The sequence below is a fragment of the Leucoraja erinacea genome, chromosome 38 (genome assembly GCF_028641065.1).
Source record: "Leucoraja erinacea ecotype New England chromosome 38, Leri_hhj_1, whole genome shotgun sequence".
Taxonomy (NCBI): domain Eukaryota; kingdom Metazoa; phylum Chordata; class Chondrichthyes; order Rajiformes; family Rajidae; genus Leucoraja; species Leucoraja erinaceus.
The window spans coordinates 10,788,306-10,812,723 of record NC_073414.1 but is presented as its reverse complement, the minus strand read 5'-3'; the positions used below and the strand labels follow the sequence as shown (position 1 = coordinate 10,812,723).

At 42.2% G+C, this 24,418-nt stretch overlaps 1 protein-coding gene across 5 annotated transcripts in view; it reads right to left on the bottom strand.

The window, feature by feature from the left end:
- The window catches only part of LOC129714278 (ryanodine receptor 1-like), a 525,269-nt gene that overhangs the window by 366,322 nt on the left and 134,529 nt on the right, over positions 1-24,418 (bottom strand). For all 5 annotated transcript variants that reach the window (XM_055663830.1, XM_055663832.1, XM_055663834.1 and 2 more), the window contains exons 21-27: positions 20,982-21,086; positions 20,322-20,425; positions 20,151-20,234; positions 16,633-16,792; positions 10,470-10,617; positions 3,098-3,303; positions 128-302 (exon numbers count right to left, since the gene is read on the bottom strand). In XM_055663830.1, the coding sequence (XP_055519805.1) occupies positions 128-302; positions 3,098-3,303; positions 10,470-10,617; positions 16,633-16,792; positions 20,151-20,234; positions 20,322-20,425; positions 20,982-21,086 (982 nt within the window). The remainder of the gene's footprint in view (positions 1-127; positions 303-3,097; positions 3,304-10,469; positions 10,618-16,632; positions 16,793-20,150; positions 20,235-20,321; positions 20,426-20,981; positions 21,087-24,418) is intronic.

Genomic DNA, 24,418 nt, shown 5'->3' with positions numbered 1-24,418 from the left:
GAACCATCACCTAAATGAATCACCTCTATTTTGGGACACATTAATGCTTCAGCTTTGATGTTATAAGGATAACTAAACTGAAGGAATAAACACTTCCATGCATTTTTTTTAAATGGCAAGAACTTACCATCGCCTATTTCAATGTCCGTAAAAGCCAATTCGGAACCAGAATCTCTGATAAGCATCTCTCCATTGAGCGTGAACATGATGTTCATGTCGTCCAGGTCAATCATGCAGCCAACCACATCACCTGATTGCCACGTACGGCCAAACGGTTCACTCCCTACATGCCAGCGCTGACCCTGGGGGATCAAGGAAAGAGATACTTAGGGGCTTACAGCCAGTATGAATCACATTGGTTAAGTAGCTGTGGCAAACTAGCAAATGCTGGAAGCCTCAGAATTACATTAAAACAAAAAAAAAATTGGTATAATGCAAATTTAAAGTATTCTTAAATTTACAGTACAGAAATAAGGCAATCAGCACTACTGACATGTGAAGTTTTAGTCTATGTATGTCACTCCTCCCAACATACATTTTTAAACAATCCCTATCAACATATCCATCTCGTCCCCCATTCCTCAATGTATTGCTTTTAAATACATCTATTCTATTCACCTCAACTAATCCTTGTGAAAATGTGTTCCAGATTTTAAGCACAATCTGGGTGAAGAAATGTCTCAGATATTCCATCGAGAGGGGGAGTGGGGATGAGAGTAATCTAAAACCAGTGTTGAACTAGGTAAGTAAAGTACTTCAGGTGAACTGAGTTGGATGATCAGCCCATAGATCATATTGAATGGCGGTGCAGGCTCGAGGGCCGAATGGCCTACCTCCCTGCACCTAATTTCTATGGTTCTATTGGTCTTATTAGACAATCTAAAACCAGTGTTGAAACTAGACAGGCAGGGGAACGGCATTACAACCTCTGACTTGAAACCTGCTCAGCAAAATCTCCTTTAACTCGCTCCAATACATGTATTCAATATGTCTTAGATGGAAAAGCCTCTGCCTCTGTAATATAAAGCAATGTATTTCTGACATGGCAAATTTCTAATTTGTTTTTCAATGATATTGGATGGTGTAGAACAAAGAGGCATGATGCAGATGATCCAATTGTAATGCAATCTTCTTTACATGTAATTAATTAAGAGCTTCCATAATCATAAAATATATGATTCACCCTTTAATCATATAACAACCTTCTGCTTTTAAAACCTATCCTAACAGGCATAACCTATTGATTAAAGTATCATATTGGTAAAGCTTCCTTTAAATCATCCCTAGCACTTCCAAAAGTGATTTCTATAGACAAGAGCAATTTTGTTCAATGTTTAACATAAGCTTGCTTCATCCAATTTATATCCCCTTGGAAATTAATTCCAGTCCATTTGCTTTCCTTTCATATGGGTTTTCTTAACCTGTTTTGTAACAACATTTTGTGATTAATATACTTGTCTCCCGAGTTATTCTGCCCCTCTTTGAGATACATTTTCCATGAAGTAGATGCCTGCAATGTCTGGAACTGCACACAAAATCACACTTAAAACATTTTTTTAAAAGACGCAAAGTGGTGGAGTAAAAGAGCATGTTAGGTAGCAGAACCAGAAGGCATGAATGGGCAAAATTGTAGTTGGGACCCTTCTTCAGGCTGATTGTAGTAGGGAGAGAAAGCTAGAAGAAAGGTGAGTGAGGGCAGGACAAAGACAGGCAAGTGATCGGTGTTTACAGACGAGGGAGGGTTTGATTGGCAGTTAGATGGACAAAGGCCAAAGTTGAAAGACACAAGATTATGAGATAAGGAGAAAAGGCATTGAGAGAAAATTGTACAAGGCATTGGTGAGACCAAATCTGGAGTATGGTGTACAATTTTGATCGCCCAATTATAGGAAGGATGTCAACAAAATAGAGAGAGTACAGAGGAGATTTACTAGAATGTTGCCTGGGTTTCAACAACTAAGTTACAGAGATAGGTTGAATAAGTTAGGTCTTTATTCTCTGGAGCGCAGAAGGTTAAGGGGGGACCTGATAGAGGTCTTTAAAATGATGAGAGGGATAGACAGAGTTGATGTGGACAAGCTTTTCCCTTTGAGAATAGGGAAGATTCAAACAAGAGGACATGACTTCAGAATTAAGGGACAGAAGTTTAGGGGTAATATGAGGGGGAACTTCTTTACTCAGAGAGTGGTGGCGGTGTGGAATGAGCTTCCAGTGGAAGTGGTGGAGGCAGGTTCATTGGTATCATTAAAAAATAAATTGGATAGGCATATGGATGAGAAGGGAATGGAGGATTATGGTATGAGTGCAGGCAGGTGGGACTAAGGGGAAAAAAAGTTGTTCGGCATGGACTTGTAGGGCCGAGATGGCCTGTTTCCGTGCTGTAATTGTTATATGGTTATATGGTTATATGGCATGAAATGTAAAGCCAGAGATAGATGGAAAGAGATGGTGGGGGGGGGGAGGGGGAAAGTTAAATTGCAGGAGTGCCCATCCAAGCGGGCCAAAGGGAAGAGAGGGGGGGAAAGGAGGGTGGAGGTGGTTATTGGTTAATCGACTGAAATTTGAAAGCTACCCAAACAGTATATGACGTGCTGTTCCTCACTTCGGCAATGAAAGCAGCCCAGGACAGAAAATATTGAGATTCATTCATCAATTACAATACTTCCAATTTATTAGCTCCCTGTATGTTGCCATTAGTCATGTTTGTATTGTTTCCATCGTTCAATCCTTTTTGAATATGTCACAATGTTGCAGTCAAAAGTATTTTAAAAAAATGAAACAACAAATGTGTCACTTTTCATTTTGCAGGGATGTCATTGATTTTATAAATTACTGATTATAAAACACTTCAGGCAGGATATATTAGGAATAACCAGACAAGGAAATGGGAGAAAGGGTGTATGTGAAACTAACCAGGGTTTGTACCATCCAGTGGTTCTTGTTGGAGAATGCGATCCCTGAATTCATATCACCTGACCTTACTTAATGCATCTGGACGTTTACTTTTACTCTCCACATACAGCAATTGCAAGATTAATTTTTGGAATTGCACAATATTATTCATTGTTGATTTTAAGAGAAAAAAAATACAACAAACCTTAAATCCGTTAAAGACAAAAGCAAGGTCATCAGCACCCAATGGTATATCAGGCCTGCAGTCAGGCCGTGCCCATCCCACTCTCATTTCTCCCACAGTCACAGCTTCAAATTCAAAATACCACTTTCCACACTTCACCGCATATGACTTCTCAGCACGAAACAGCCGCACCTTGTCACTGCGGCCTTTACCTGTGGTATGGGCAACTAACACAAGAAAACAAAAAATGTGTATTATTAAAATGAGATGTTAAGTACCTTAAACATAGAGGAATTGTAACTATTTAATTCCCTCTCCTCTGGCCTCTCACCCGCAATTTCCAAGAACATTTACAACCCCCCCCCCCCCCCTAACACCCTAACTCCATTATCTACACTTTGCACATTGGAGGAGATTGAGGCCTTTGTTTAAATGTTTCTCATGCAAGCCTCTATCAAACAAATTACCTCGGCCAAATGCATTAAACCCAGCGGATTTTTGCATTCAACAGGCACAGACCATGTAGGATACCATATTAACAAGCATTACACTCTATCATTCATCTCAGTATTGATCCTTGATGCAATCCACAAGAGCAACATCAATCTTGAATATGGCCCATCAATATCTATGCAGCATACCATGTTCCATAGCTGTCAGCTCTCAACTTGAGGCAGAGTTATCACAAGTCAAGAGAGTTTTATTGTAATGTGTCCCAGATAGGACAATGGAATTCTTACTTGCACAACAGAATATGTAAATATAATACAAAATGGAAGATAAAAGTTCAGTGTATCTATAGACCATAGACCACATATAATATAAATAAACAGATAAAGTGCAATAATAATAATAGACTGTTATTGTTCAGAGCTTATTCAATGTTGTGTTTAATAGCCTGATGACTGTGGGGAAGTGGCTGTTCCTGAACCTGGATGTTAGATTTCAGGCTGCTGTACCTTCTTCCCAATGGTGAAATGAGTGTGTGACCAGGATGGTGTGGGTCTTTGATGATATTGGCAGCCTTTTTGAGGCAGCGACTGTGATAGATCCCTTCGATGGTGGGGAGGTCAGAGCCAGTGATGGACTGGGCAGTGGTCACAACTTTCTGCAGTCTTTTCCGCTCCTGAAAGTTCAAGTTGCCGAACCAGGCCATGATGCAGCCAGTCAGTATGCTCTCGACTGTGCATCTATAGAAGTTCGAGAGAATCTTCCTTAACATACCGACTCTCTTAATCTCTCTCGTAATCTTCTCAAGAAGTAGAGGCGCTGATGTGCCTTCTTTATAACTGCATCAGTGTGCTAGGACCAGGAAAGATTTTCAGAAATATGCACACCCAGGAATTTGAAGTTTTTTACCCTTTCCACCATCGGGATTGTGGGTCCCTACCCTCCCCCTTCCAAAGTCCACAATCAGTTCCTTGGTTTTGCTGGTGATGAGAGCCAGGTTGTTATGCTGGCACCATTTGGTCAATCGGTCAATCTCACTTCTATACTCTGACTCATCACCATCTGTGATTCATCCCACAACAGTGGGGTCATTGGCAAACTTGATGATGGATTTGCACTATGTCCGGCTACACAGTCATGAGTATAGAGTGAGTACAGCAGGGGGCTGAGCACACAGCCTTGAGGTGCTACTGTGCTGATTGTTATCCAGGGTTACATATTTCAACCAATACGGACAGACTGTGGTTTGTGGATGAGGAAGTCGAGGATCCAATTGCAGAGGGATGCGCAGAGACCCAGGTCCGTGAGCTTGGTAACCAGCTAGGAGGGATGAGGGTATTAAATGCCGAGCTGTAGTCCATGAACAGCAGCCTGACGTACGAGTTTTTGTTGTCCAAGTGGTCCAGAGCGGAGTGGAGAGCCAGTGAGATTGCATCCACTGTTGACCTGTTATGGCTGTAAGCGAACTGCAGTGGATATGAATATAGGCCCTTTGGCATTTTGGGCTAATTTGCCTGTATTTGACCAATATTGATCTAAATACTTCCTCTCCAATATATGGCTATCCTTTCTTCTACAAAGATCCATTTCATGCTTCATTATCGCAGATTAATTTTAATTATGCTTCCTCCCGGTCCTGTTGCTCAAAATAAAGAGGAGCAGCAGCACAATCTGAGTTTGCACCAGAGAGCACTCCGGCCACCCACTCATGCTCTCACAACATCAGGGAGCACAGTCCTTGCTACTCAATATTTTGACAGAAAGGTTCTTATCTAACAGCAGCACAGTGACACAGTTGGTGGAGCTGCAACCTAACAACGCCAGAGACCCAGTTCGATTCTGATCTCGGGTGTTGCTCGTGTGGAGTTTGCATGTTCTTCCTGCGACAGCGTGGGTTTTGTCCCACATCCCAAAGACATGTGGAGTTGTAAGTTAATTGCCTTTAAGTGGAGGGAGTGTATGCAAAAGTAGGATAACAGAACGGATGCAAATGGGTGACCAATGGTCAGCATGGACTCGATGGGCAGGACCTATTTCCATGCTGTATCTTTCAATCCATCAAACTCCAAAGCACGCAGTGATAAGTAGCAATGAAAATAAATATCCAGGTTAAATTACACATTGAGAATGGGGCAGCATGCAAATATTGTCAACTAAAATCAACCAAGTCAAAGACCAAGAATGAATAATGATAACTGGGGGGCTTGACATAAATATGTATCTGAAAAATACTTCCAATCTTTCTCACTTTCCTTTCACCTTTGATGTACAGAGGGATTTTGGGGCCCATGTCCATAACTCTGGGAAAGAAGTGACACAAATAGATAGAGTGGTGTAGAAGGCATATGGTGTGCTTGCCTTCATTGATTGGGACATTGAGTATAAGAGTTAGGAAGTCATGATGCAGCTTTATAGGACTTTGTTTAGGCCGCATTTGGAATATTGCGTGCAGTTCTGGTTGCTCCACTAGAGGAAGTATATGGAGGCTTTGGAATGGGTGCAGAGGAGGCTTACCCGAATGATGCCTGGATTAGAGGGTAATAGCTGTAGGGAGAGCTTGGTGAAACTTGGATTGTTTCCTCTGGAATTTTGAAGGTTGAGGGGGTCCTGATAGTATATAAGATAATTAGAGGCACAAGTAGGATAGGCAGTCAGAAACTATTTCCAAGCATGGAAATATCAAATACTATAGGACAGGGCTTTGAGGTGAGTGGGGCAAAGTTCAAAGGAGATGGTCGGGGCAAGTATTTTATTACTGTTTTACACAGAAGGTGGTGAGTTTCTGGATCACGCTGCAGAGGGTGATGGTTGAGACAGATACAATACTGGCATATTACAGACCTTCCGATGGCCATATGGATATGCAGGGAATAGAGGGATATGGATGATGTGCAGCCAGATAAGCGTTGGTCTTGGCATCATGTTCGACACAGATATTGTCGTAACATGACAAATACAGAAAGGCGGACCCCACTACATGTGGCCACCACTCCAGCTGATGCATAATGACTTTATGAAACAAGCTCAATTTTGACACTCCAAGTTAATTATGATCCTCAAAATAGGCTGTTGTCACATTCCTAACAATGGATTCCATCTAAGCCAGTCCTCTTGTCCCATGTTTGGCCTATATCCTCTTAAACCTTTCCTACCAAAGCACTATCAAATTGGAAGGGCAAGAGGTGGAGGTGTTGCATTGCTAGTCAGGGAAGATATTACAGCAGTGCTTTGGCAGGATAGATTGGAGGGCTCATCTAGGGAGGCTATTTGGGTGTAATTGAGAAGTGGGAAAGGTGTAGCAACTCTTATAGGGGTGTATTATAGACCGCCAAACGGGGAACGAGAATTGGAAGAGCAAATATGTAAGGAGATAGCAGATATTAGTAGTAAGCACAAGGTAGTGATTGTGGGAGATTTCAACTTTCCACACATAGACTGGGAAACACATTCTGTAAATGGGCTGGATGGGTTGGAGTTTGTAAAATGTGTGCAGGATAGTTTTTTGCAGCAATTCATAGAGGTACCTACTAGAGGAGGGGCAGTGCTGGACCTCCTGTTAGGAAATGAGACAGGACAGGTGGCGGAGGTATGCGTTGGGGAGCACTTCGGGACCAGTGATCACAATACCATTAGTTTCAATATAATTATGGAGAGGGTCAGAACTGGACCTAGGGTTGAGATTTTTGATTGGAGAAAGGCTAACTTTGATGAGATGCGAGATGATTTAAAAGGAGTGAACTGGGACATTTTGTTTTATGGGAAAGATGTAGAAGAGAAATGGAAGACATTTAAAGGGGAAATTTTAAGAGTACAGAATCTTTATGTTTCTGTTCGGTTGAAAGGAAACAGTAAAAATTGGAAAGAGCCCTGGTTTTCAAGGGAAATTTGACATCTTGTTCGGAAAAAGAGGGAGATCTACAATAATTATAGGTAGCATGAAGTAAATGAGGTGCTTGAGGAGTATAAGGAATGTAAAAAGAATCTTAAGAAAGAAATTAGAAAAGCTAAAAGAAGATACGAGGTTGCTTTGGCAAGTAAGGTGAAAGTAAAACCAAAGGGTTTCTACAGCTATATTAATAGCAAAAGGATAACGAGGGATAAAATTGGTCCATTGGAGAGACAGAGTGGACAGCTATCTGCAGAGCCAAAAGAGATGGGGGAGATATTGAACAATTTTTTTTCTTCGGTATTCACAAAGGAGAAGGATATTGAATTATGTTAGGTAAGGGAAACTAGTAGAGTAGCTATGGATACTATGAGGTTCAAAGTAAAAGAAGTACTGACACTTTTGAGAAATATAAAAGTGGATAAGTCTCCAGGTCCGGACAGGATATTCCCTAGGACATTGAGGGAAGTTAGTGTAGAAATAGCCGGGGCTATGACAGAAATATTTCAAATGTCATTAGAAACGGGAATAGTCCCCGAGGATTGGCATACTGCGCATGTTGTTCCATTGTTTAAAAAGGGGTCTAAGAGTAAACCTAGCAATTATAGACCTGTTAGTTTGACTTCAGTGGTGGGCAAATTAATGGAAAAGATACTTAGAGATAATATATATAAGCATCTGGATAAACAGGGTCTGATTAGGAACAGTCAACATGGATTTGTGCCTGGAAGGTCATGTTTGACTAATCTTCTGAATTTTTTGAAGAGGTTACTAGGGAAATTGACAAGGGTAAAGCAGTGGATGTTGTCTATATGGACTTTAGTAAGGCCTTTGACAAGGTTCCTCATGGAAGGTTGGTTAAGAAGGTTCAACTGTTGGGTATAAATGCAGGAATAGCAAGATGGATTCAACAGTGGCTGAATGGGAGAAGCCAGAGGGTAATGGTGGATGGCTGTTGATCGGGTTGGAGGCAGGTGACTAGTGGGGTGCCTCAGGGATCTGTGTTGGGTCCTTTGTTGTTTGTCATGTACATCAATGATCTGGATGAAGGTGTGGTAAATTGGATTAGTAAGTATGCAGATGATACCAAGATAGGGGGTGTTGTGGATAATGAAGAGGATTTCCAAAGTCTACAGAGTGATTTAGGCCATTTGGAAAAATGGGCTGAAAGATGGCAGATGGAGTTTAATGCTGATAAATGTGAGGTGCTACACCTTGGCAGGACAAATCAAAATAGGACGTACATGGTAAATGGTAGGGAATTGAAGAATACAGTTGAACAGAGGGATCTGGGTATAACCGTGCATAGTTCCTTGAAGGTGGAATCTCATATAGATAGGGTGGTAAAGAAAGCTTTTGGTATGCTAGCCTTTATAAACCAGAGCATTGAGTATAGAAGCTGGGATGTAATGTTAAAATTGTTATAGGCATTGGTGAGACCAAATCTGGAGTATGGTGTACAATTTTGGCGCCCAATTATAGGAAGGATGTCAACAAAATAGAGAGAGTACAGAGGAGATTTACTAGAATGTTGCCTGGGTTTCAAAACTAAGTTACAGAGATAGGTTGAATAAGTTAGGTCTTTATTCTCTGGAGCGCAGAAGGTTAAGGGGGGACCTGATAGAGGTCTTTAAAATGATGAGAGGGATAGACAGAGTTGATGTGGACAAGCTTTTCCCTTTGAGAATAGGGAAGATTCAAACAAGAGGACATGACTTCAGAATTAAGGGACAGAAGTTTAGGGGTAATATGAAGGGGAACTTCTTTACTCAGAGAGTGGTAGCGGTGTGGAATGAGCTTCCAGTGGAAGTGGTGGAGGCAGGTTCATTGGTATCATTTAAAAATAAATTGGATAGGCATATGGATGAGAAGGGAATGGAGGGTTATGGTATGAGTGCAGGCAGGTGGGACTAAGGGGAAAAAAAATTTGTTCGGCACGGACTTGTAGGGCCGAGATGGCCTGTTTCCGTGTTGTAATTGTTATATGGTTATATGGTTATATACCTGTTCAAATGACTTTTAAACATTGTTATTGTACCCGTCTCAACTACTTTGTCGAGTCATTATCTTAAACCACTCTAGTCCTTCCAGTGTTGCTACTCCCACAGTGTCGTGAGGTGGAAAGTTCCAAGATTTAGGTCTAGTGATACATTTCCAAATCAGGTGGAAAAACTTTGGGTGTCAGGAGATGAGTCACTCGCATTACAGAGATCATACTTTCACATTTCTGAAGGTAGATAAAAATGCTGGAGAAACTCAGTGGGTGAGGCAGCATCTATGGAGCGAAGGAAATAGGCGACGCATTGGGTCGAGACCCTTCTTCAGGCTGATGTGGAAGTTGAAGAGAAGTTGAGTTGAAGTGTTGATCCACTGGGAGATCAGGTTGGTTATTGCGAACCGAGCGGAGGTGTTGGGCGAAGCGATTGCTGATGTTACTTTCTAGGATGTAAGTTATCATATGTGTAGAGTTGGTTACTTTAGTCCCTTGAATTTCATTCCAGAACAATCTTTAACAATAGTTTTTCAATGTAAAATGTTACATTAATTAGCATCTTCTTCAGTGAAGAATAATTCAAATTATTTATTTGACGCATCAGCCATTTATTTGCGCTCAATTATAATTTCTTTTATCTCTGCCACATTGTCTACCGTCTCCACATCTGCTCAACTTGTAGTTACATCCTCCTAAAGCTGACCAGTGAACAAAAATAAACAAATATCTAACCCAATGAGTATAGCTGCTCCCTGGATCAAACTGTCCATGTATTGACAAATTATAATTGAGGCTCAGCAACTCACAATTCACATAACACTAACTCAGCAGCTCGTACAATACACAGTTTCAGCAGATATGGCTGCTCACAAACTCCGCCAGCACGCCGGATGATGCAGTTGCACGACAGAGCCTATATCACTAACCTTATCAAACCTTTGATGCATTATGTTTGATTAACGTAATATAATATTTCCCTTATCACTGCAGTTATTATCAACTCATTATTTATGCTTGATGGATTGCAGCCCTGGAAAACTGTTTTAAAATCCATGGTTACATACTTGTTTCTTGATCTGGTGGCTCAATGTTGTAGCCGTAACCAAGCAATGTACGGACAGCCTCACACAAGCTGTTTCGGTTTGTTGTCTTTGTGCGTTCATCCAGGAGATTATATGGTACGAGGCGGGGATTTCTCTTATTCATTATGTCCTACAAAAACACACACAAAAATATGAAAATAAAGTCCCTTATATATGAATTTCGAATTGATTTATACATTAGAAACATAGAAACATAGAAATTAGGTGCAGGAGTAGCCCATTCGGCCCTTCGGGCCTGCACCGCCATTCAATATGATCATGGCTGATCATCCAACTCAGTATCCCGTACCTGCCTTCTCTCCATACCCTCTGATCCCCTTAGCCACAAGGGCCACATGTAACTCCCTCTTAAATATAGCCAATGAACTGGCCTCGACTACCCTCTGCGGCAGAGAGTTCCAGAGATTCACCACTCTCTGTGTGAAAAAAGTTCTTCTCATCTCGGTTTTAAAGGATTTCCCCCTTATCCTTAAGCTGTGACCCCTTGTCCTGGACTTCCCCAACATCGGGAGCAATCTTCCTGCGTCTAGCCTGTCCAACCCCTTAAGAATTTTGTAAGTTTCTATAAGATCCCCTCTCAATCTCCTAAATTCTAGAGAGTATAAACCAAGTCTATCCAGTCTTTCTTCATAAGACAGTCCTGACATCCCAGGAATCAGTCTGGTGAACCTTCTCTGCACTCCCTCTATGGCAATAATGTCCTTCCTCAGATTTGGAGACCAAAACTGTACGCAATACTCCAGGTGTGGTCTCACCAAGACCCTGTAAAACTGCAGTAGAACCCCCCTGCTCCTATAAAATCCTTTTGCTATGAAAGCTAACATACCATTCGCTTTCTTCACTGCCTGCTGCACCTGCATGCCTACTTTCAATGACTGGTGTACCATGACACCCAGGTCTCGCTGCATCTCCCCTTTTCCTAGTTGGCCACCATTTAGATAATAGTCTGCTTTCCTGTTTTTGCCACCAAAATGGATAACCTCGCATTTATCCACATTATACTGCATCTGCCAAACATTTGCCCACTCACCCAGCCTATCCAAGTCATCTTGCAGTCTCCTAGCATCCTCCTCACAGCTAACACTGCCCCCCAGCTTAGTGCCATCCGCAAACTTGGAGATATTGCCTTCAATTCCCTCATCCAGATCATTAATATATATTGTAAATAGCTGGGGTCCCAGCACTGAGCCTTGCGGTACCCCACTAGTCACTGCCTGCCATTGTGAAAAGGACCCGTTTACTCCTACTCTTTGCTTCCTGTTTGCCAACCAGTTCTCTAACCACATGAACACTGAACCCCCAATGCCGTGTACTTTAAGTTTATATACTAATCTCTTATGTGGGACCTTGTCGAAAGCCTTCTGGAAGTCCAGTTACACCACATCCACTGGTTCTCCCCTATCCACGCTACTAGTTACATCCTCGAAAAATTCTATAAGATTCGTCAGACATGATTTACCTTTCGTAAATCCATGCTGACTTTGTCCAATGATTTCACCACTTTCCAAATGTGCTGCTATCCCATCTTTAATAACTGACTAGCAGTTTCCCCTCTACCGATGTTAGACTAACTGGTTTGTAATTACCCATTTTCTCTCTCCCTCCCTTCTTAAAAAGTGGGGCTACGTTTGCTACCCGCCAATCCTCTGGAACTACTCCAGAATCTAAAGAGTTTTGAAAGATTATTACTAATACATCCACTATTTCTGGAGCTACTTCCTTAAGTACTCTGGGATGCAGCCTATCTGGCCCTAGGGATTTATCGGCCTTTAATCCATTCAATTTACCCAACACCACTTCCCGGCTAACCTGGATTTCACTCAATTCCTCCAACTCCTTTGACCCACTGTCCCCTGCTATTTCCGGCAAATTATTTATGTCTTCCTTAGTGAAGACGGAACCAAAGTAGTTATTCAATTGGTCCGCCATATCCTTGTTCCCCATGATCAACTCACCTGTTTCTGACTGCAAGGGACCTACATTTGTTTTAACTAATCTCTTTCTTTTCACATATCTATAAAAAGTTTTGCAGTCAGTTTTTATGTTCCCTGCCAGTTTTCTTTCATAATCTATTTTTCCTTTCCTAATTAAGCCCTTTGTCCTCCTCTGCTGGTCTTTGAATTTCTCCCAGTCCTCCGGTATGCTGCTTTTTCTGGCTAATTTGTACGCATCAACCTTCGCTTTGATACTATCTCTGATTTCCCTTGTTATCCATGGATGTACTACCTTCCCTGATTTATTCTTTTGCCAAACTGGGATAAACAATTTTTGTAGTTCATCCATGCAGTCTTTAAATGTCTTCCATTGCATATCCCCCGTCAACCCTTTTAGAATTAATTGCCAGTCAATCTTGGCCAATTCACGTCTCATACCCTCAAAGTTACCTTACTTTAAGTTCAGAACCATTGTTTCTGAATTAACAATGTCACACTCCATCCTAATGAAGAACTCAACCATATTATGGTCACACTTGCCCAAGGGGGCACGTACAACAAGATTGCTAACTAACCCTTCCTCATTACTCAATACCCAGTCTAAAATAGCCTGCTCTCTTGTTGGTTCCTCTACATGTTGATTTAGATAACTATCCCGCATACATTCCAAGAAATCCTCTTCCTCAGCACCCCTGCCAATTTGATTCACCCAATCTATATGTAGATTGAAGTCACCCATTATAACTGTTTTGCCTTTGTCGCACGCATTTCTAATTTCCTGTTTGATACCATCTCCAACTTCACTACTACTGTTAGGTGGCCTGTACACAACACCCACCAGCGTTGTCTGCCCCTTAGTGTTTTGCAGCTCTACCCATACCGATTCCACATCCTCCAAACTAATGTACTTCCTTTCCATTGCATTCATCCCCTCTCTAATCAGTAACGCTACCCCACCTCCTTTTCCTTTCTCTCTATCCCTCCTGAATATTGAATATCCCTGGATGTTCAGCTCCCAGCCTTGGTCACCCTGGAGCCATGTCTCTGTGATACCATATAGTTGATCATAGTCATTAATAGCTATCTGCACATTCAACTCATCCACCTTATTACGAATGCTCCTTGCATTGAGACACAAAGCCTTCAGGCTTGTTTTTACAACACTTATACAATTATGTTGAAAAGTGTCCCTTTTTGATTTTTGCCCGGGTTTTGTCTGCCTGCCACTTTTACTTTTCACCTTGCTACCTATTGCTTCTACCCTCATTTTACACCCCTCGGTCTCTACGTTCACACATTTAAGAAACCCTTTCCCTTTAACTCCAGCCTCCACTATCCCATTCAACACCCCACCCCCCTTATTCAGTTTAAAGCCACCCGTGTAGCAGTGGCAAACCTGCCTGCCAGAATGCTGGTCCCACACCTGTTAAGATGCAATCCGTCCCTTTTGTACAGTTCCCCCTTACTCCAAAACAGATCCCAGTGATCTAAGAATCTAAATCCCTGCCCCGTGCACCAGTTCCTCAGCCATACGTTCAGGTCCCGTATCTCACTGTTCCTGCTCTCGCCAGCACGGGGAACTGGAAGCAAACCGGAGATAACAACCCTGGAGGTCCTGCTTTTCAACATTTTTCCGAGCTCTCTAAAGTCACGCTGCAGAATATTCATCCCCTTTTTTCCGACATCGTTTGTGCCGACATGCACTACCACTTCCGGATGTTCACCTTCGCCCTTGAGGATTTTCTGCACTCTGTCCGTGACATCCTGGATCCTGGCACCGGGAAGGCAGCACACCATCCTCGCATCCCGTCTGTTGCCGCAGAAACCCCTGTCCGTGCCTCTCACGATGGAGTCTCCCACTACAATGGCCTTGCCTGCCTTAGGCCTTTTTGGTTTTGGCTCAACAGCCCTATTCGCATCGCAAGCCAGTCCGCCGCTCACATCTTCTGTCCCAACAGCTTCTAAGCGGATGAACCTGCTTACAAGAGGTACACCACCCGGGGACGTTGGCATTCCATGCTTCTCTCCCTTTCTCACTGTCTCCCACCTTCTCTCTTCCAGTACCTTAGGTGTAACAATCGTACTGTAGGACTTGTCGAGGAACGACTCCGTTTCTCGTACGAACCGGAGGTCATCCACTTGCTTCTCCAGTTCCCCAACACGGCCCTTCAGGAGCTCTACCTGGATGCATTTTTCGCATTTGTAGCAGCCAGAGGCACCAGCGGTGTCCTTGACCTCCCACATACTGCAAGCATCGCACTGAATCAGCTTGCCTGACATGTCCTTCTTTCGTCTCTACCTCTCAAGCGTATTGCGTGGTCTCCTCTCCTCAGCCTCCTCGCCGAAGACTCTTGAGCCAAAGACTTACACTTTACTCACAGGGCACTTCCCTCACAAGGCCGCTCACTCACTGCCGCTCGCTGGGAGCCGTCTTGCTTAAATCGACTGATAAATTGCCAAGATTTACCAATTTACAAAGCAAATTCCTCAGTTTTCAAATGTTTTTAGATAACAGATAACAGAGATTCCGAGCCTTTGCATGCCCTATTACCTTGCATAATTTTTTTTCTCTTCTATGAATCAATGGCTAAGTCGGCAAAGCTTGCATTTAATGGTCATTTCTAATTACCCTTATAATGTCACCTTCTTGAATTGCTGCAGTTCTAGTGAAGGGCTTTTTTGTTATTTACCAATAATCGGTCTCGGGCTGATTCATCTTTACAAGTTGTGATAGGGTTTGAATGTTCTATAAATGAATTTGATGATGGGGTAGAGGTGGGTAAAATGCAGATTGGAGAATGATGAAAAGGGACAAGACCAAAAAAGAGAAAACTGAGGATTTGAAAGATTAAATAATTGATTGAAAGACGCAGCATGGAAACAGGCCCTTCGGCCCACTGAGTCAGCCAAATCTGACAACGGAGTCAGAATCGATCCTGGTCTACAGAGCTATGAAGCAGCAGCTCTCCCAGATGTATCACTGTACCAGCCACAGTTGTGCAGGTGGATGTTTGTCGAATGTGAGGAAGAACAGGGTCGATCACAGTGAGTCAGGGTAAAATTAGCAATTAATCAGAATGTTAAAAAAAAAAATCCCATAGTATCAATAACATAGGAGATGGTGGCACAAATTCTTACAAAATCTGCAGGAAGTGTTCTGCTCCTGCAGACCCACAGATTGTATTCATAAAACACAGTTTACGGATCAAGCCTCTCTTGGCTTTTTTTTATGCCAGGATTGGATAATCCGTCCCTTGTCAATATTCTAGTCAATATGCATTCATCAAACCTAGTCAATATTCATTAATCAACCAAATTGAACTAAAATTTGAAACCTTGAGAGGATCCAAACAAACCTTGATGGTGAATGGTATGCCTACCTCCTATTTAACATCTGTTAAATCCATGAGTACATTTGTTCAAAGTTGATTAGTGCTCCATAATTGGAATCTTTTTATTTCTCACCCAATCCAAAGCCATCCAATCATTATACTACTTTTTAAATGTGTTATACAGATTGTCAAACCTCATTTCCATTTTCAAATAACCATCTTCATCAAATGAAGTAAACTTGTACGGTTTTGTTCAGAATTATGAAGCATTTCTACTCTGATTCTTCCCAGTTATTTTTTCTCCCAATTCACGATTTGTTTAATGGTATTAGCTGTGGTTGAGCTGCTCGCTGATATTATATCCGACTCCTAATATTTGAGCAAAAAATCCAGCCGGCACCTTGATGCAATATTTAAGGACAGATCATATAAACTTCCTTCTCTCAGAGAGATGAAAAAATCTCCCACAGTACCAAATGAAGACGAGCTTGATAGTTATCACTAATGTCCTGACCAATATTTATTCATCAACTAAGAGAGCTAATCTGGTTAATTTGTAAAATTTGCTATGAACAAATTAACTGCAATGTTTTCTACCTTACAACAGTAGCTGTATATACCTAATGTCCTCATTTTACTGTAAATTGCTTTGGGGCATCCTTAGGTTATGAAACAGGCCTTATCAATTCCTTCATCTTAATATGATAAAATAAAAAAGCAAGGTTAATATACATGGTATTCTGGGGGCGGAGGGGATTACCAGAAAACATGAGAATACATCCAAAGTAAATTGCATGTATGTAATCATCTATTATGCACTCCCAAGTAAAAAATTGAAATATGTTTTCTTCTCCTTACCTGCAAAATACTGAAAGTCCACCCTTGGCGGATGCGATCCCGTGCCCAGACATTGTGACCATTTTCAGCCAGTTTGTCCACCAAAGTATTCTGGGCTGGAGTAAGTTTTACATGGGAAAGGTCAAGTGGAGTAGGTTTATAACCGCTTGACATAAGGTACCTGTGACCAAAGGATATTAGAATTGTCATTAAACACTGAACTAAAGCAAACATTTAATACCTTACAGGCAATAAGTAAAACAGAAAATGTTGGGACCACTCAAAGACTCAGGCAGCAGTAAAATTAACATTTCAAATTAAAGACTTACCGGAACTGTGAAGGAGAAATCTAATTAGTTTTAAGTTGTGGAGAAGTTAGGGTACAGCTATCAATGACACAGTGAATCTCTCTGATTAACCAAATGGACATAGACGGTAGATAAAGACATTAATGAGGATAGCTAGAGAACTAGAACGTGAACAAAAGGAACATAAAAGTTGCAAAATGCACAAAATATTGAGCAGATCAGGCTACTACAAACCCACTAACTCCCATGACTATCTGGACTACACTTCTTCCCACCCTGCTTCCTGTAAGAACTCTATCCCCAATTCCCAATTCCTCAGTCTACGCTGCATCTGCACCCAGGATGAGGTGTTCCAAACCAGGGCATCGGCAATGTCCTCATTCTTTAGGGAACGGGGTTTCCCTTCTTCTACTATAGATGAGGCTCTCACCAGGGTCTCTTCTATACCCTGTAGCTCTGCTCTCACTCCCCATCCCCCCCAATTGTAACAAGGACAGAGTCCCCCTTGTCCTCACCTTCTACCCAACCAGCCGTCACATACAACAGATAATCCCCCGACATTTTTGCCACCTCCAAGGGGATCCCACCACTGGCCACATCTTCCCATCTCCTCCCCGTTCGGCATTCCGCAGAGACCGTTGCCTTCGTAACTCCCTGGTCAATTCGTCCCTTGTCACCCAAACCACACCCTCCCCTGATACTTTCCCTTGCAACCACAGGAAATGCTACACTTGTCACTTTACCTCCACCCTTGACTCCATCCAAGGACCTAAGCAGTCTTTCCAGGTGAGGCAGAGGTTCACCTACACCTCCTCCAACTTCATCTATTGCATCTGCTGTTCCAGGTGTCAGCTGCTCTACATCGGTGGGACACAAGGCTTGGCGATCGCTTCGCCCAACACCTCCACTCAGTTCGCAATAACCAACCTGATCTCCCGGTGGCTCAGCACTTCAACTCCCCCTCCCATTCCAAATCCGACCTTTCAGTCCTGGGCCTCCTCCATGGCCAGAGTGAGCACCACCGTAAATTGGAGGAGCAGCACCTCATATTTTGCTTGGGTAGTGTACACTCCAGCAGTATTTCAGGCAATCCTTGCTTTCTCCCTCTTTCTCCTCCCCTTCACAGCTCTCCCTCTGCCTCTTCCTTTCTTCCCGCCCCCACCTCCACCAATCTGAAGAAAGGTCTCGACCCAAAACATCACATATTCCTTCGCTCCATAGATGCTGCTGCACCCGCTGCGTTTCTCCAGCATTTTTGTCTACCTTCGAGCAGATCAGGACGCACTTTAGAGAAAACAGAACTAAGAAAATGTTACATATGGGTGAGCAATATTAGCCAATTCTGATACAATCAGAGGAAGTGAGTTACCTGAAGTTGAAAATTTGAATATAGGGTCTGGAAAACTGCAAAATGCCGAGATGAGTTCTGGTTACTTAAATTTACATTGTGCATCATCAAGTTCACATTGTGGTACATATTATTCTCCCATTGACATAACATGAAACAGGAAATTCAGCATCACTTTGCAAAAAGAACACAGGTGCTCCCAATCTACATTTGCTTTCCCCAAGGTATAAATACCACACTGTTGAAGTGTATATAATGGTAACTGTAACTTTAAGTACTAAGTATTAGAATGGTACTGGACCAAGTGGGACCCATTGTGCCCCGTTCCCGGAATGCTATGTTCCACCACTCACCCATAGCCCCCAACTGTGCAGCCGCGGCTGATGTTTTAAAGTTTAAAATGGCAATAACTTGTAATATATCAGATCAATGTGAACGCATCTCACTCTCCCTCTTCAGTCCCCTATTCCCCTCCTCCATTATCCTCTCTCTCCCCACCCTCCACCAACCCTCCTCTGCTTCCTCCCCACACCCCTCCCTCACCTCCTCCATTATCTGGCCATCCCTCTTCCTACCCCTATCCTCCTCCATTTCCCCTCATCCCCCCAGCACTCCTCTTCACCCTCCCTCTTCTTTCCCCTCTCCCCCTCCCCTCCCCCACCTTTCACGCCCTCTTCTTTCCCCAACACTCAGTCACTCCCTCCCTCCCCTATAACACCTCTCCCACACAGTACACAAGAAGAAGAAGAAGGGATCAATCTCGTGAACCTACGCTGCACTGCCTCAATCACAAGGATGTCCTTCCTCAAATTAGGCCAAAACTGTACACAATACTCTAGATGTGGTCTTACCAGAGCCCTATACAACTGCAGAAGAACCTCTCTAATCCTTTACTGAAATCCTCTTGTTATGAAGGCCAACATTCCATTAGCTTTCTTCACTACCTGCTGTACCTGCACGCCAACGCCAGTGACAGGTGTACAAGGACACCCAGGTCTCGCTGCACCTCCCCCTTACCTAACCTAACCCCATTGAGATAATAATCTGCCCCCTTGTTTTTGCCGCCAAAGAGGATAACCTCACATTTATCTATATTATACTGCATCCGCCACACATCTGCCCACTCACTCAACCTGTCCAGGTCACCCTGCAACCTCCAAACATCCTCTTCACAGTTCACACTGCCACTCAGCTTTGTGTCATCCGCAAACTTGCTAGTGTTGCTCCTAATTCCCTCTTCCAAATCTTTAATATATATGGTAAACAGTTGCGGCCGCAACACCGAGCCTTGCGACACTCCACTCATCACTGCCTGCCATTCTGAAAAGGACCCGTTCACTCCTATTCTTTGCTTCCTGTCTGCCAACCAATTTTCTATCCATGTCAACACCATGTGCTCGAATTTTAGTCACCAGTCTCCTGTGCAGGACCTTATCAAAGGCTTCATCCATTTTACTCGTCACATCCTCAAAAAAATCCAGAAGATTAGTCAAGCATGATTTTCCTTTCATAAATCCATGTTGACGGACTAACCTTTTTTGTGTCATCCAAATGCCCCATTATTACCTCTTTAATAATTGACTCCAGCATTTTTCCCACCACCGAAGTCAGACTAAATGGTCTGTAATTCCCCGTTTTCTCTATCGCTCCTTTCTTGAAACGTGGGATAACATTACCAATTCTCCAATCCACGTGAACTGATCCTGATTCCTTTGAATCTCAGTATCTCAGTATGCATAATAATAATATACCAATAGAATATCAATTCATTTACACTGAAATTAATTGCCAAATGAACTGTGAGCATATCTTGCTTCTCCCCATTTCATTCAATTCACTTAAAAGATATAAACATTCAAATTGTATAAAAAAGCAAAACTTACGATTTGGCCATTTTAATTTTCTTTAGATTTTCTTCTGCCTTTTCATCAGCCATTCCAACATGGCACCCTAATGCCAGGAGGGTTCTGAGGAGAAATGTTCAGAAAATATATTGTTAATGATATATCAGTGAAATTAAAACAATGTCACCACAGAAATTGCATTGTACTTACTTCAGAGTTTCACCAGACATTTGCAAGTTGTAGTTTCTCTCAGGTTCAGGTAACCTATGAAACTCAACGAGACAAGGGTGCAGTTTTTTGTTGTCATCTCGGATCTAATTGCAAAAACAAAGAAAATGATTAGTCATAGAGTAATTTGACACTGAAAAAGGCCCGTTCATCCTGGTGCAGGAATTCAACCTGAAACATCAACAAACACTTTCACCCCAAAGTTGCTGCTCAACACACTGAGTTCCTTCAACAGATCATTTGTTTTCCGAGTAATATATTGAAAATGGTTGCATTTATTTTCAATCCATGGAGGTTGGGTTAGTTCCAGGTTCTGTTACATTTCTATATTTTAGCAAGAAACTTACTGCATTGGAACCTCCTACATGAAGCATTTAAAACTTTTAATTCATATGCTTGACTTTGGCTATACTTATAAAGGATTCTCCATTAGCTGCAACATTTATTACCGATTTTCTTACAGATATGAAAACCCAAATTAGACCAGCAATTTTTATCCAGAACTTTATGACCAACAAATGTAAAGTTTTTACTTTAATCACGTAGAGAAATAAAACTTGATTTATTTCCATCGGGCATTAACATATGTCATTGCATAATTAGATCATATTTTGAGACAGATGTAATTTTAAAACTTCTTACTGTGCCATACGTCCAACCTATCTCGATCTTTGTTATAGACCAAAGCTCATGTATGTTTTCAGCTAATTTCTCTCGTATACGTTCCAGATGAGGTGGTAGAACAATCTAAAATAAAATAAGAACAATAATAAAAGAAGAATAAGAAAATAACAATTAAAATAATATTTCTAAAATTACAAAAATGTCAACAACATTTCATCCTGATCAAATGTATCTGAGGACACTGTGGGAAGCTCGAGAGGAGATTGCAGGTGCCCTGGCTGATATTTCAGAATCGTCATTAAATACAGGTGAAGTGCCAGAAGTCTGGATAGTGGCAAATGTTGTGCCTCTATTCAAGGACTGCAGAGAAAATCTAGGGAACTATAGGCCAGTGAGCCTTACATCTATCGTCGGAAAGTTACTAGAAACTATTCTAAGGGATAGGATCTACATGCTTTTAGATGGACAAGGGTTGATTAGGAATAGTCAGCATGGGGTAGGAGTGGGAGGTCATGTCTCATGAACCAGATTGCCTTTTTTGAAGATGTGACTTAAAAGGTTGATGGGGGCAGAGCTGTAGATGTTGTATACAATGCCCTCCATAATGTTTGGGACAAAGATCCATCATTTATTTATTTGCCTCTGTACTCCCCAATTTGAGTTTTGTAATCACATGTGGTTAACGTGCACATTGTCAGATTTTAATAAAGCCCATTTTTATACATTTTGGTTTCACCATGTAGGAATTACAGCAGTGTTTATATATAGTCCACCCATTTCAGGACACCATAATGTTTGGGACACAACAATGCCATGTAAATGAAAGTAGTCATGTTTAGTATTTTGTTGCATATCCTTTGCATGCAATGACTGCTTGAAGTCTGCGATTCATGGACATCACCAGATGCTGGGTGTCTTCTCTGGTGATGCTCTGCCAGGCCTACAGTGTAGCCATCTTTAGCTTATGCTGGTTTGGGGGCCTAGTCCCCTTCAGTTTTCTTTTGAGCATATAAAAGGCATACTCAATTGGGTTCAGATTGGGTGATTGACTTGGCCACTCAAGAATTAATCATATTTTAGCTTTCAAAAACTCCTTTGTTGCTTTTGCAGTATGTTTAGGATCATTATCTTGCTGTACAATGAACCGCCAGCCAATGCGTTTTGAGGCATTTGTTTGAATTTCAGCAGATAGGATGTGTCTATACACTTCAGAATTCAATATGCTACAACCATCAGCAGTTGTATCATCAATGAAGATAAGTGAGCTAGTATCATCAGCAGCCATACATGACCAGACCATAACACCCCCACCACCGTGTTTCACAGATTAGGTGGTATGCTTTGGATCTTGGGCAGTTCCTTGTCTCCTCCATACTTTGCTCTCGCCATTACTCTGATATAAGTTAATTTTCATCTCATCTGTCCACAAGACCATTTTCCAGAACTGTGGTTGCTCTGTAGCCAGGCCATCCTATTTTTGCGGCTAACCAGTGGCTTGCATCTTGCAGTGTAGCCTCTGTATTACTGTTCATGAAGTCTTCTGCGCATAGTGGTCATCAACAAATCCACACCTGACTTCTGAAGAGTGTTTCTAATCTGTCAGATAGGTGTTTCGGGTTTTTCTTTATTATAGACAGAATTCTTCTGTCATCAGCTGTGGAGGCCTGCCAGTCCCTTTGAGATTAGTAAGCTCGCCAGTGCTCTCTTTCTTCTTAATGATGTTCCAAACAGTTGATTTTGGTAAGCCTAAGGTTTGGTTGATGTCTCCAGCAGTTTTATTTGTGGTTCATTCTGTGTTTATACATAGTTCCCCCATTTTAGGGCACCATAATGTTTGGGACATGTGGCTTCACATGAGTTTGTAATTTCTCAGGTGTGTTTAAATGCTTCCTTAAAGCAGGTATAATGCAGGTATCTCAGCACCTAGTCTTTCCAACACCCTTGGAACTTTTATTGTTGTTTATCAACACAAGGACCAAAGTTGTGTCAATGAAAGTCAAAGAAGCCATTATGAGTCTGAGAAACAAGAATAAAACTGTTCCACTGGTATGAAGGTCTAGGACTAGAGGTCATAGCCTCAGAATTAAAGGTCATTCCTTCAGGAAGGAGATGAGGAGAAATGTATTTAGTCTGAGGGTGGTGAATTAGGTCATAAGGGATAGGAGTAGAATTAGGAATTCGGTCCATCAAGTCTACTCCACCATTTAATCATGGCTGATCTATCTCTCCCTCCTAACCCCATTCTACTGCCATCTCCCCATAACCTCGGACACCAGTGCTAATCAAGAATCTATCTCTGCATTGAAAATATCAACTGATGGCCTCCACAGCCTTCTGTGGCAAATAATTCTACAGATTCACCACCCTCTGACTGAAGAAATTTCTCCTCATCTCCTTCCTAAAAGAACATCCTTTAATTCTGAGGCTATAACCTCTAATCCAAGACTCTCCAATTAGTGGAAACATCCCCTCCACATCCACTCTATCCAAGCCTTTCACTATTCTGTATGTTTCAATGAGGTTCCCCCTCATTCTTCTAAACTCCTGCGAGTACAGGCCCAGTGCTGACAAACGGCCATCTTATGTTAACCCACTCATTCCTGGAATCATTTTTATAAACCTCCTCTGGACCTTCTCCAGAGTCAGCACATCCTTCCTCTGATATGGTGCCCAAAATTGCTCACAATGTTCCAAATGTTGCCTGACCAGCACTTTATAGAGCCTCAGCATTACATCCATATTTTTGTATACAAGCCCTCTTGAAATAAATGCTAACATTGAGTTTGCTTTCTTTACTACCGATTCAACATGCAGATTAAATTTTTGGGAATCCTGCACCAGCAGTCCAAGTCCCTTTGCAACTCCAATTTCTGGATTCTCTCCCCATTTAGATAATAGTCTACGCCTTTATTCCTTTATTCTCAAGGTGTCCTTGAGACTCTTGAAAGGCGCCCATAAATAAAATTTATTATTATTATTATTATTACTACCAAAATGCATGACTCCACATGGCCAGAGCGAGCAACACCGGAAATTGGAGGAACAGCACCTCATATTCCGCTTGGGGAGTCTGCATCCTAGGGGCTTGAACATTGAATTCTCCCAATTTTGTTTGTCCTTGCTGTCTCCTCCCATTCCTCAGCCCTCCTGCTGTCTCCTCCCATCCCCCAGCCTTCAGGCTCCTCCTCCTTTTTCCTTTCTTCCCCCCCCCCACCCCCCACCCCATCAGTCTGAAGAAGGGTTTCGGCCTGAAATGTTGCCTATTTCCTTCGCTCCATAGATGCTGCTGCACCCGCTGAGTTTCTCCAGCTTTTTTGTGTACCTTGCATGACTCCACACTTTGCTGCACTATATTCCATCTGCCACTTATCTGTCCACTCTCACAACCTGTCCAAGATTCTCTACAGAGTCCCTGCTTTCTCTACGTTACCTGCCATTCCACCTATTTTCGTATC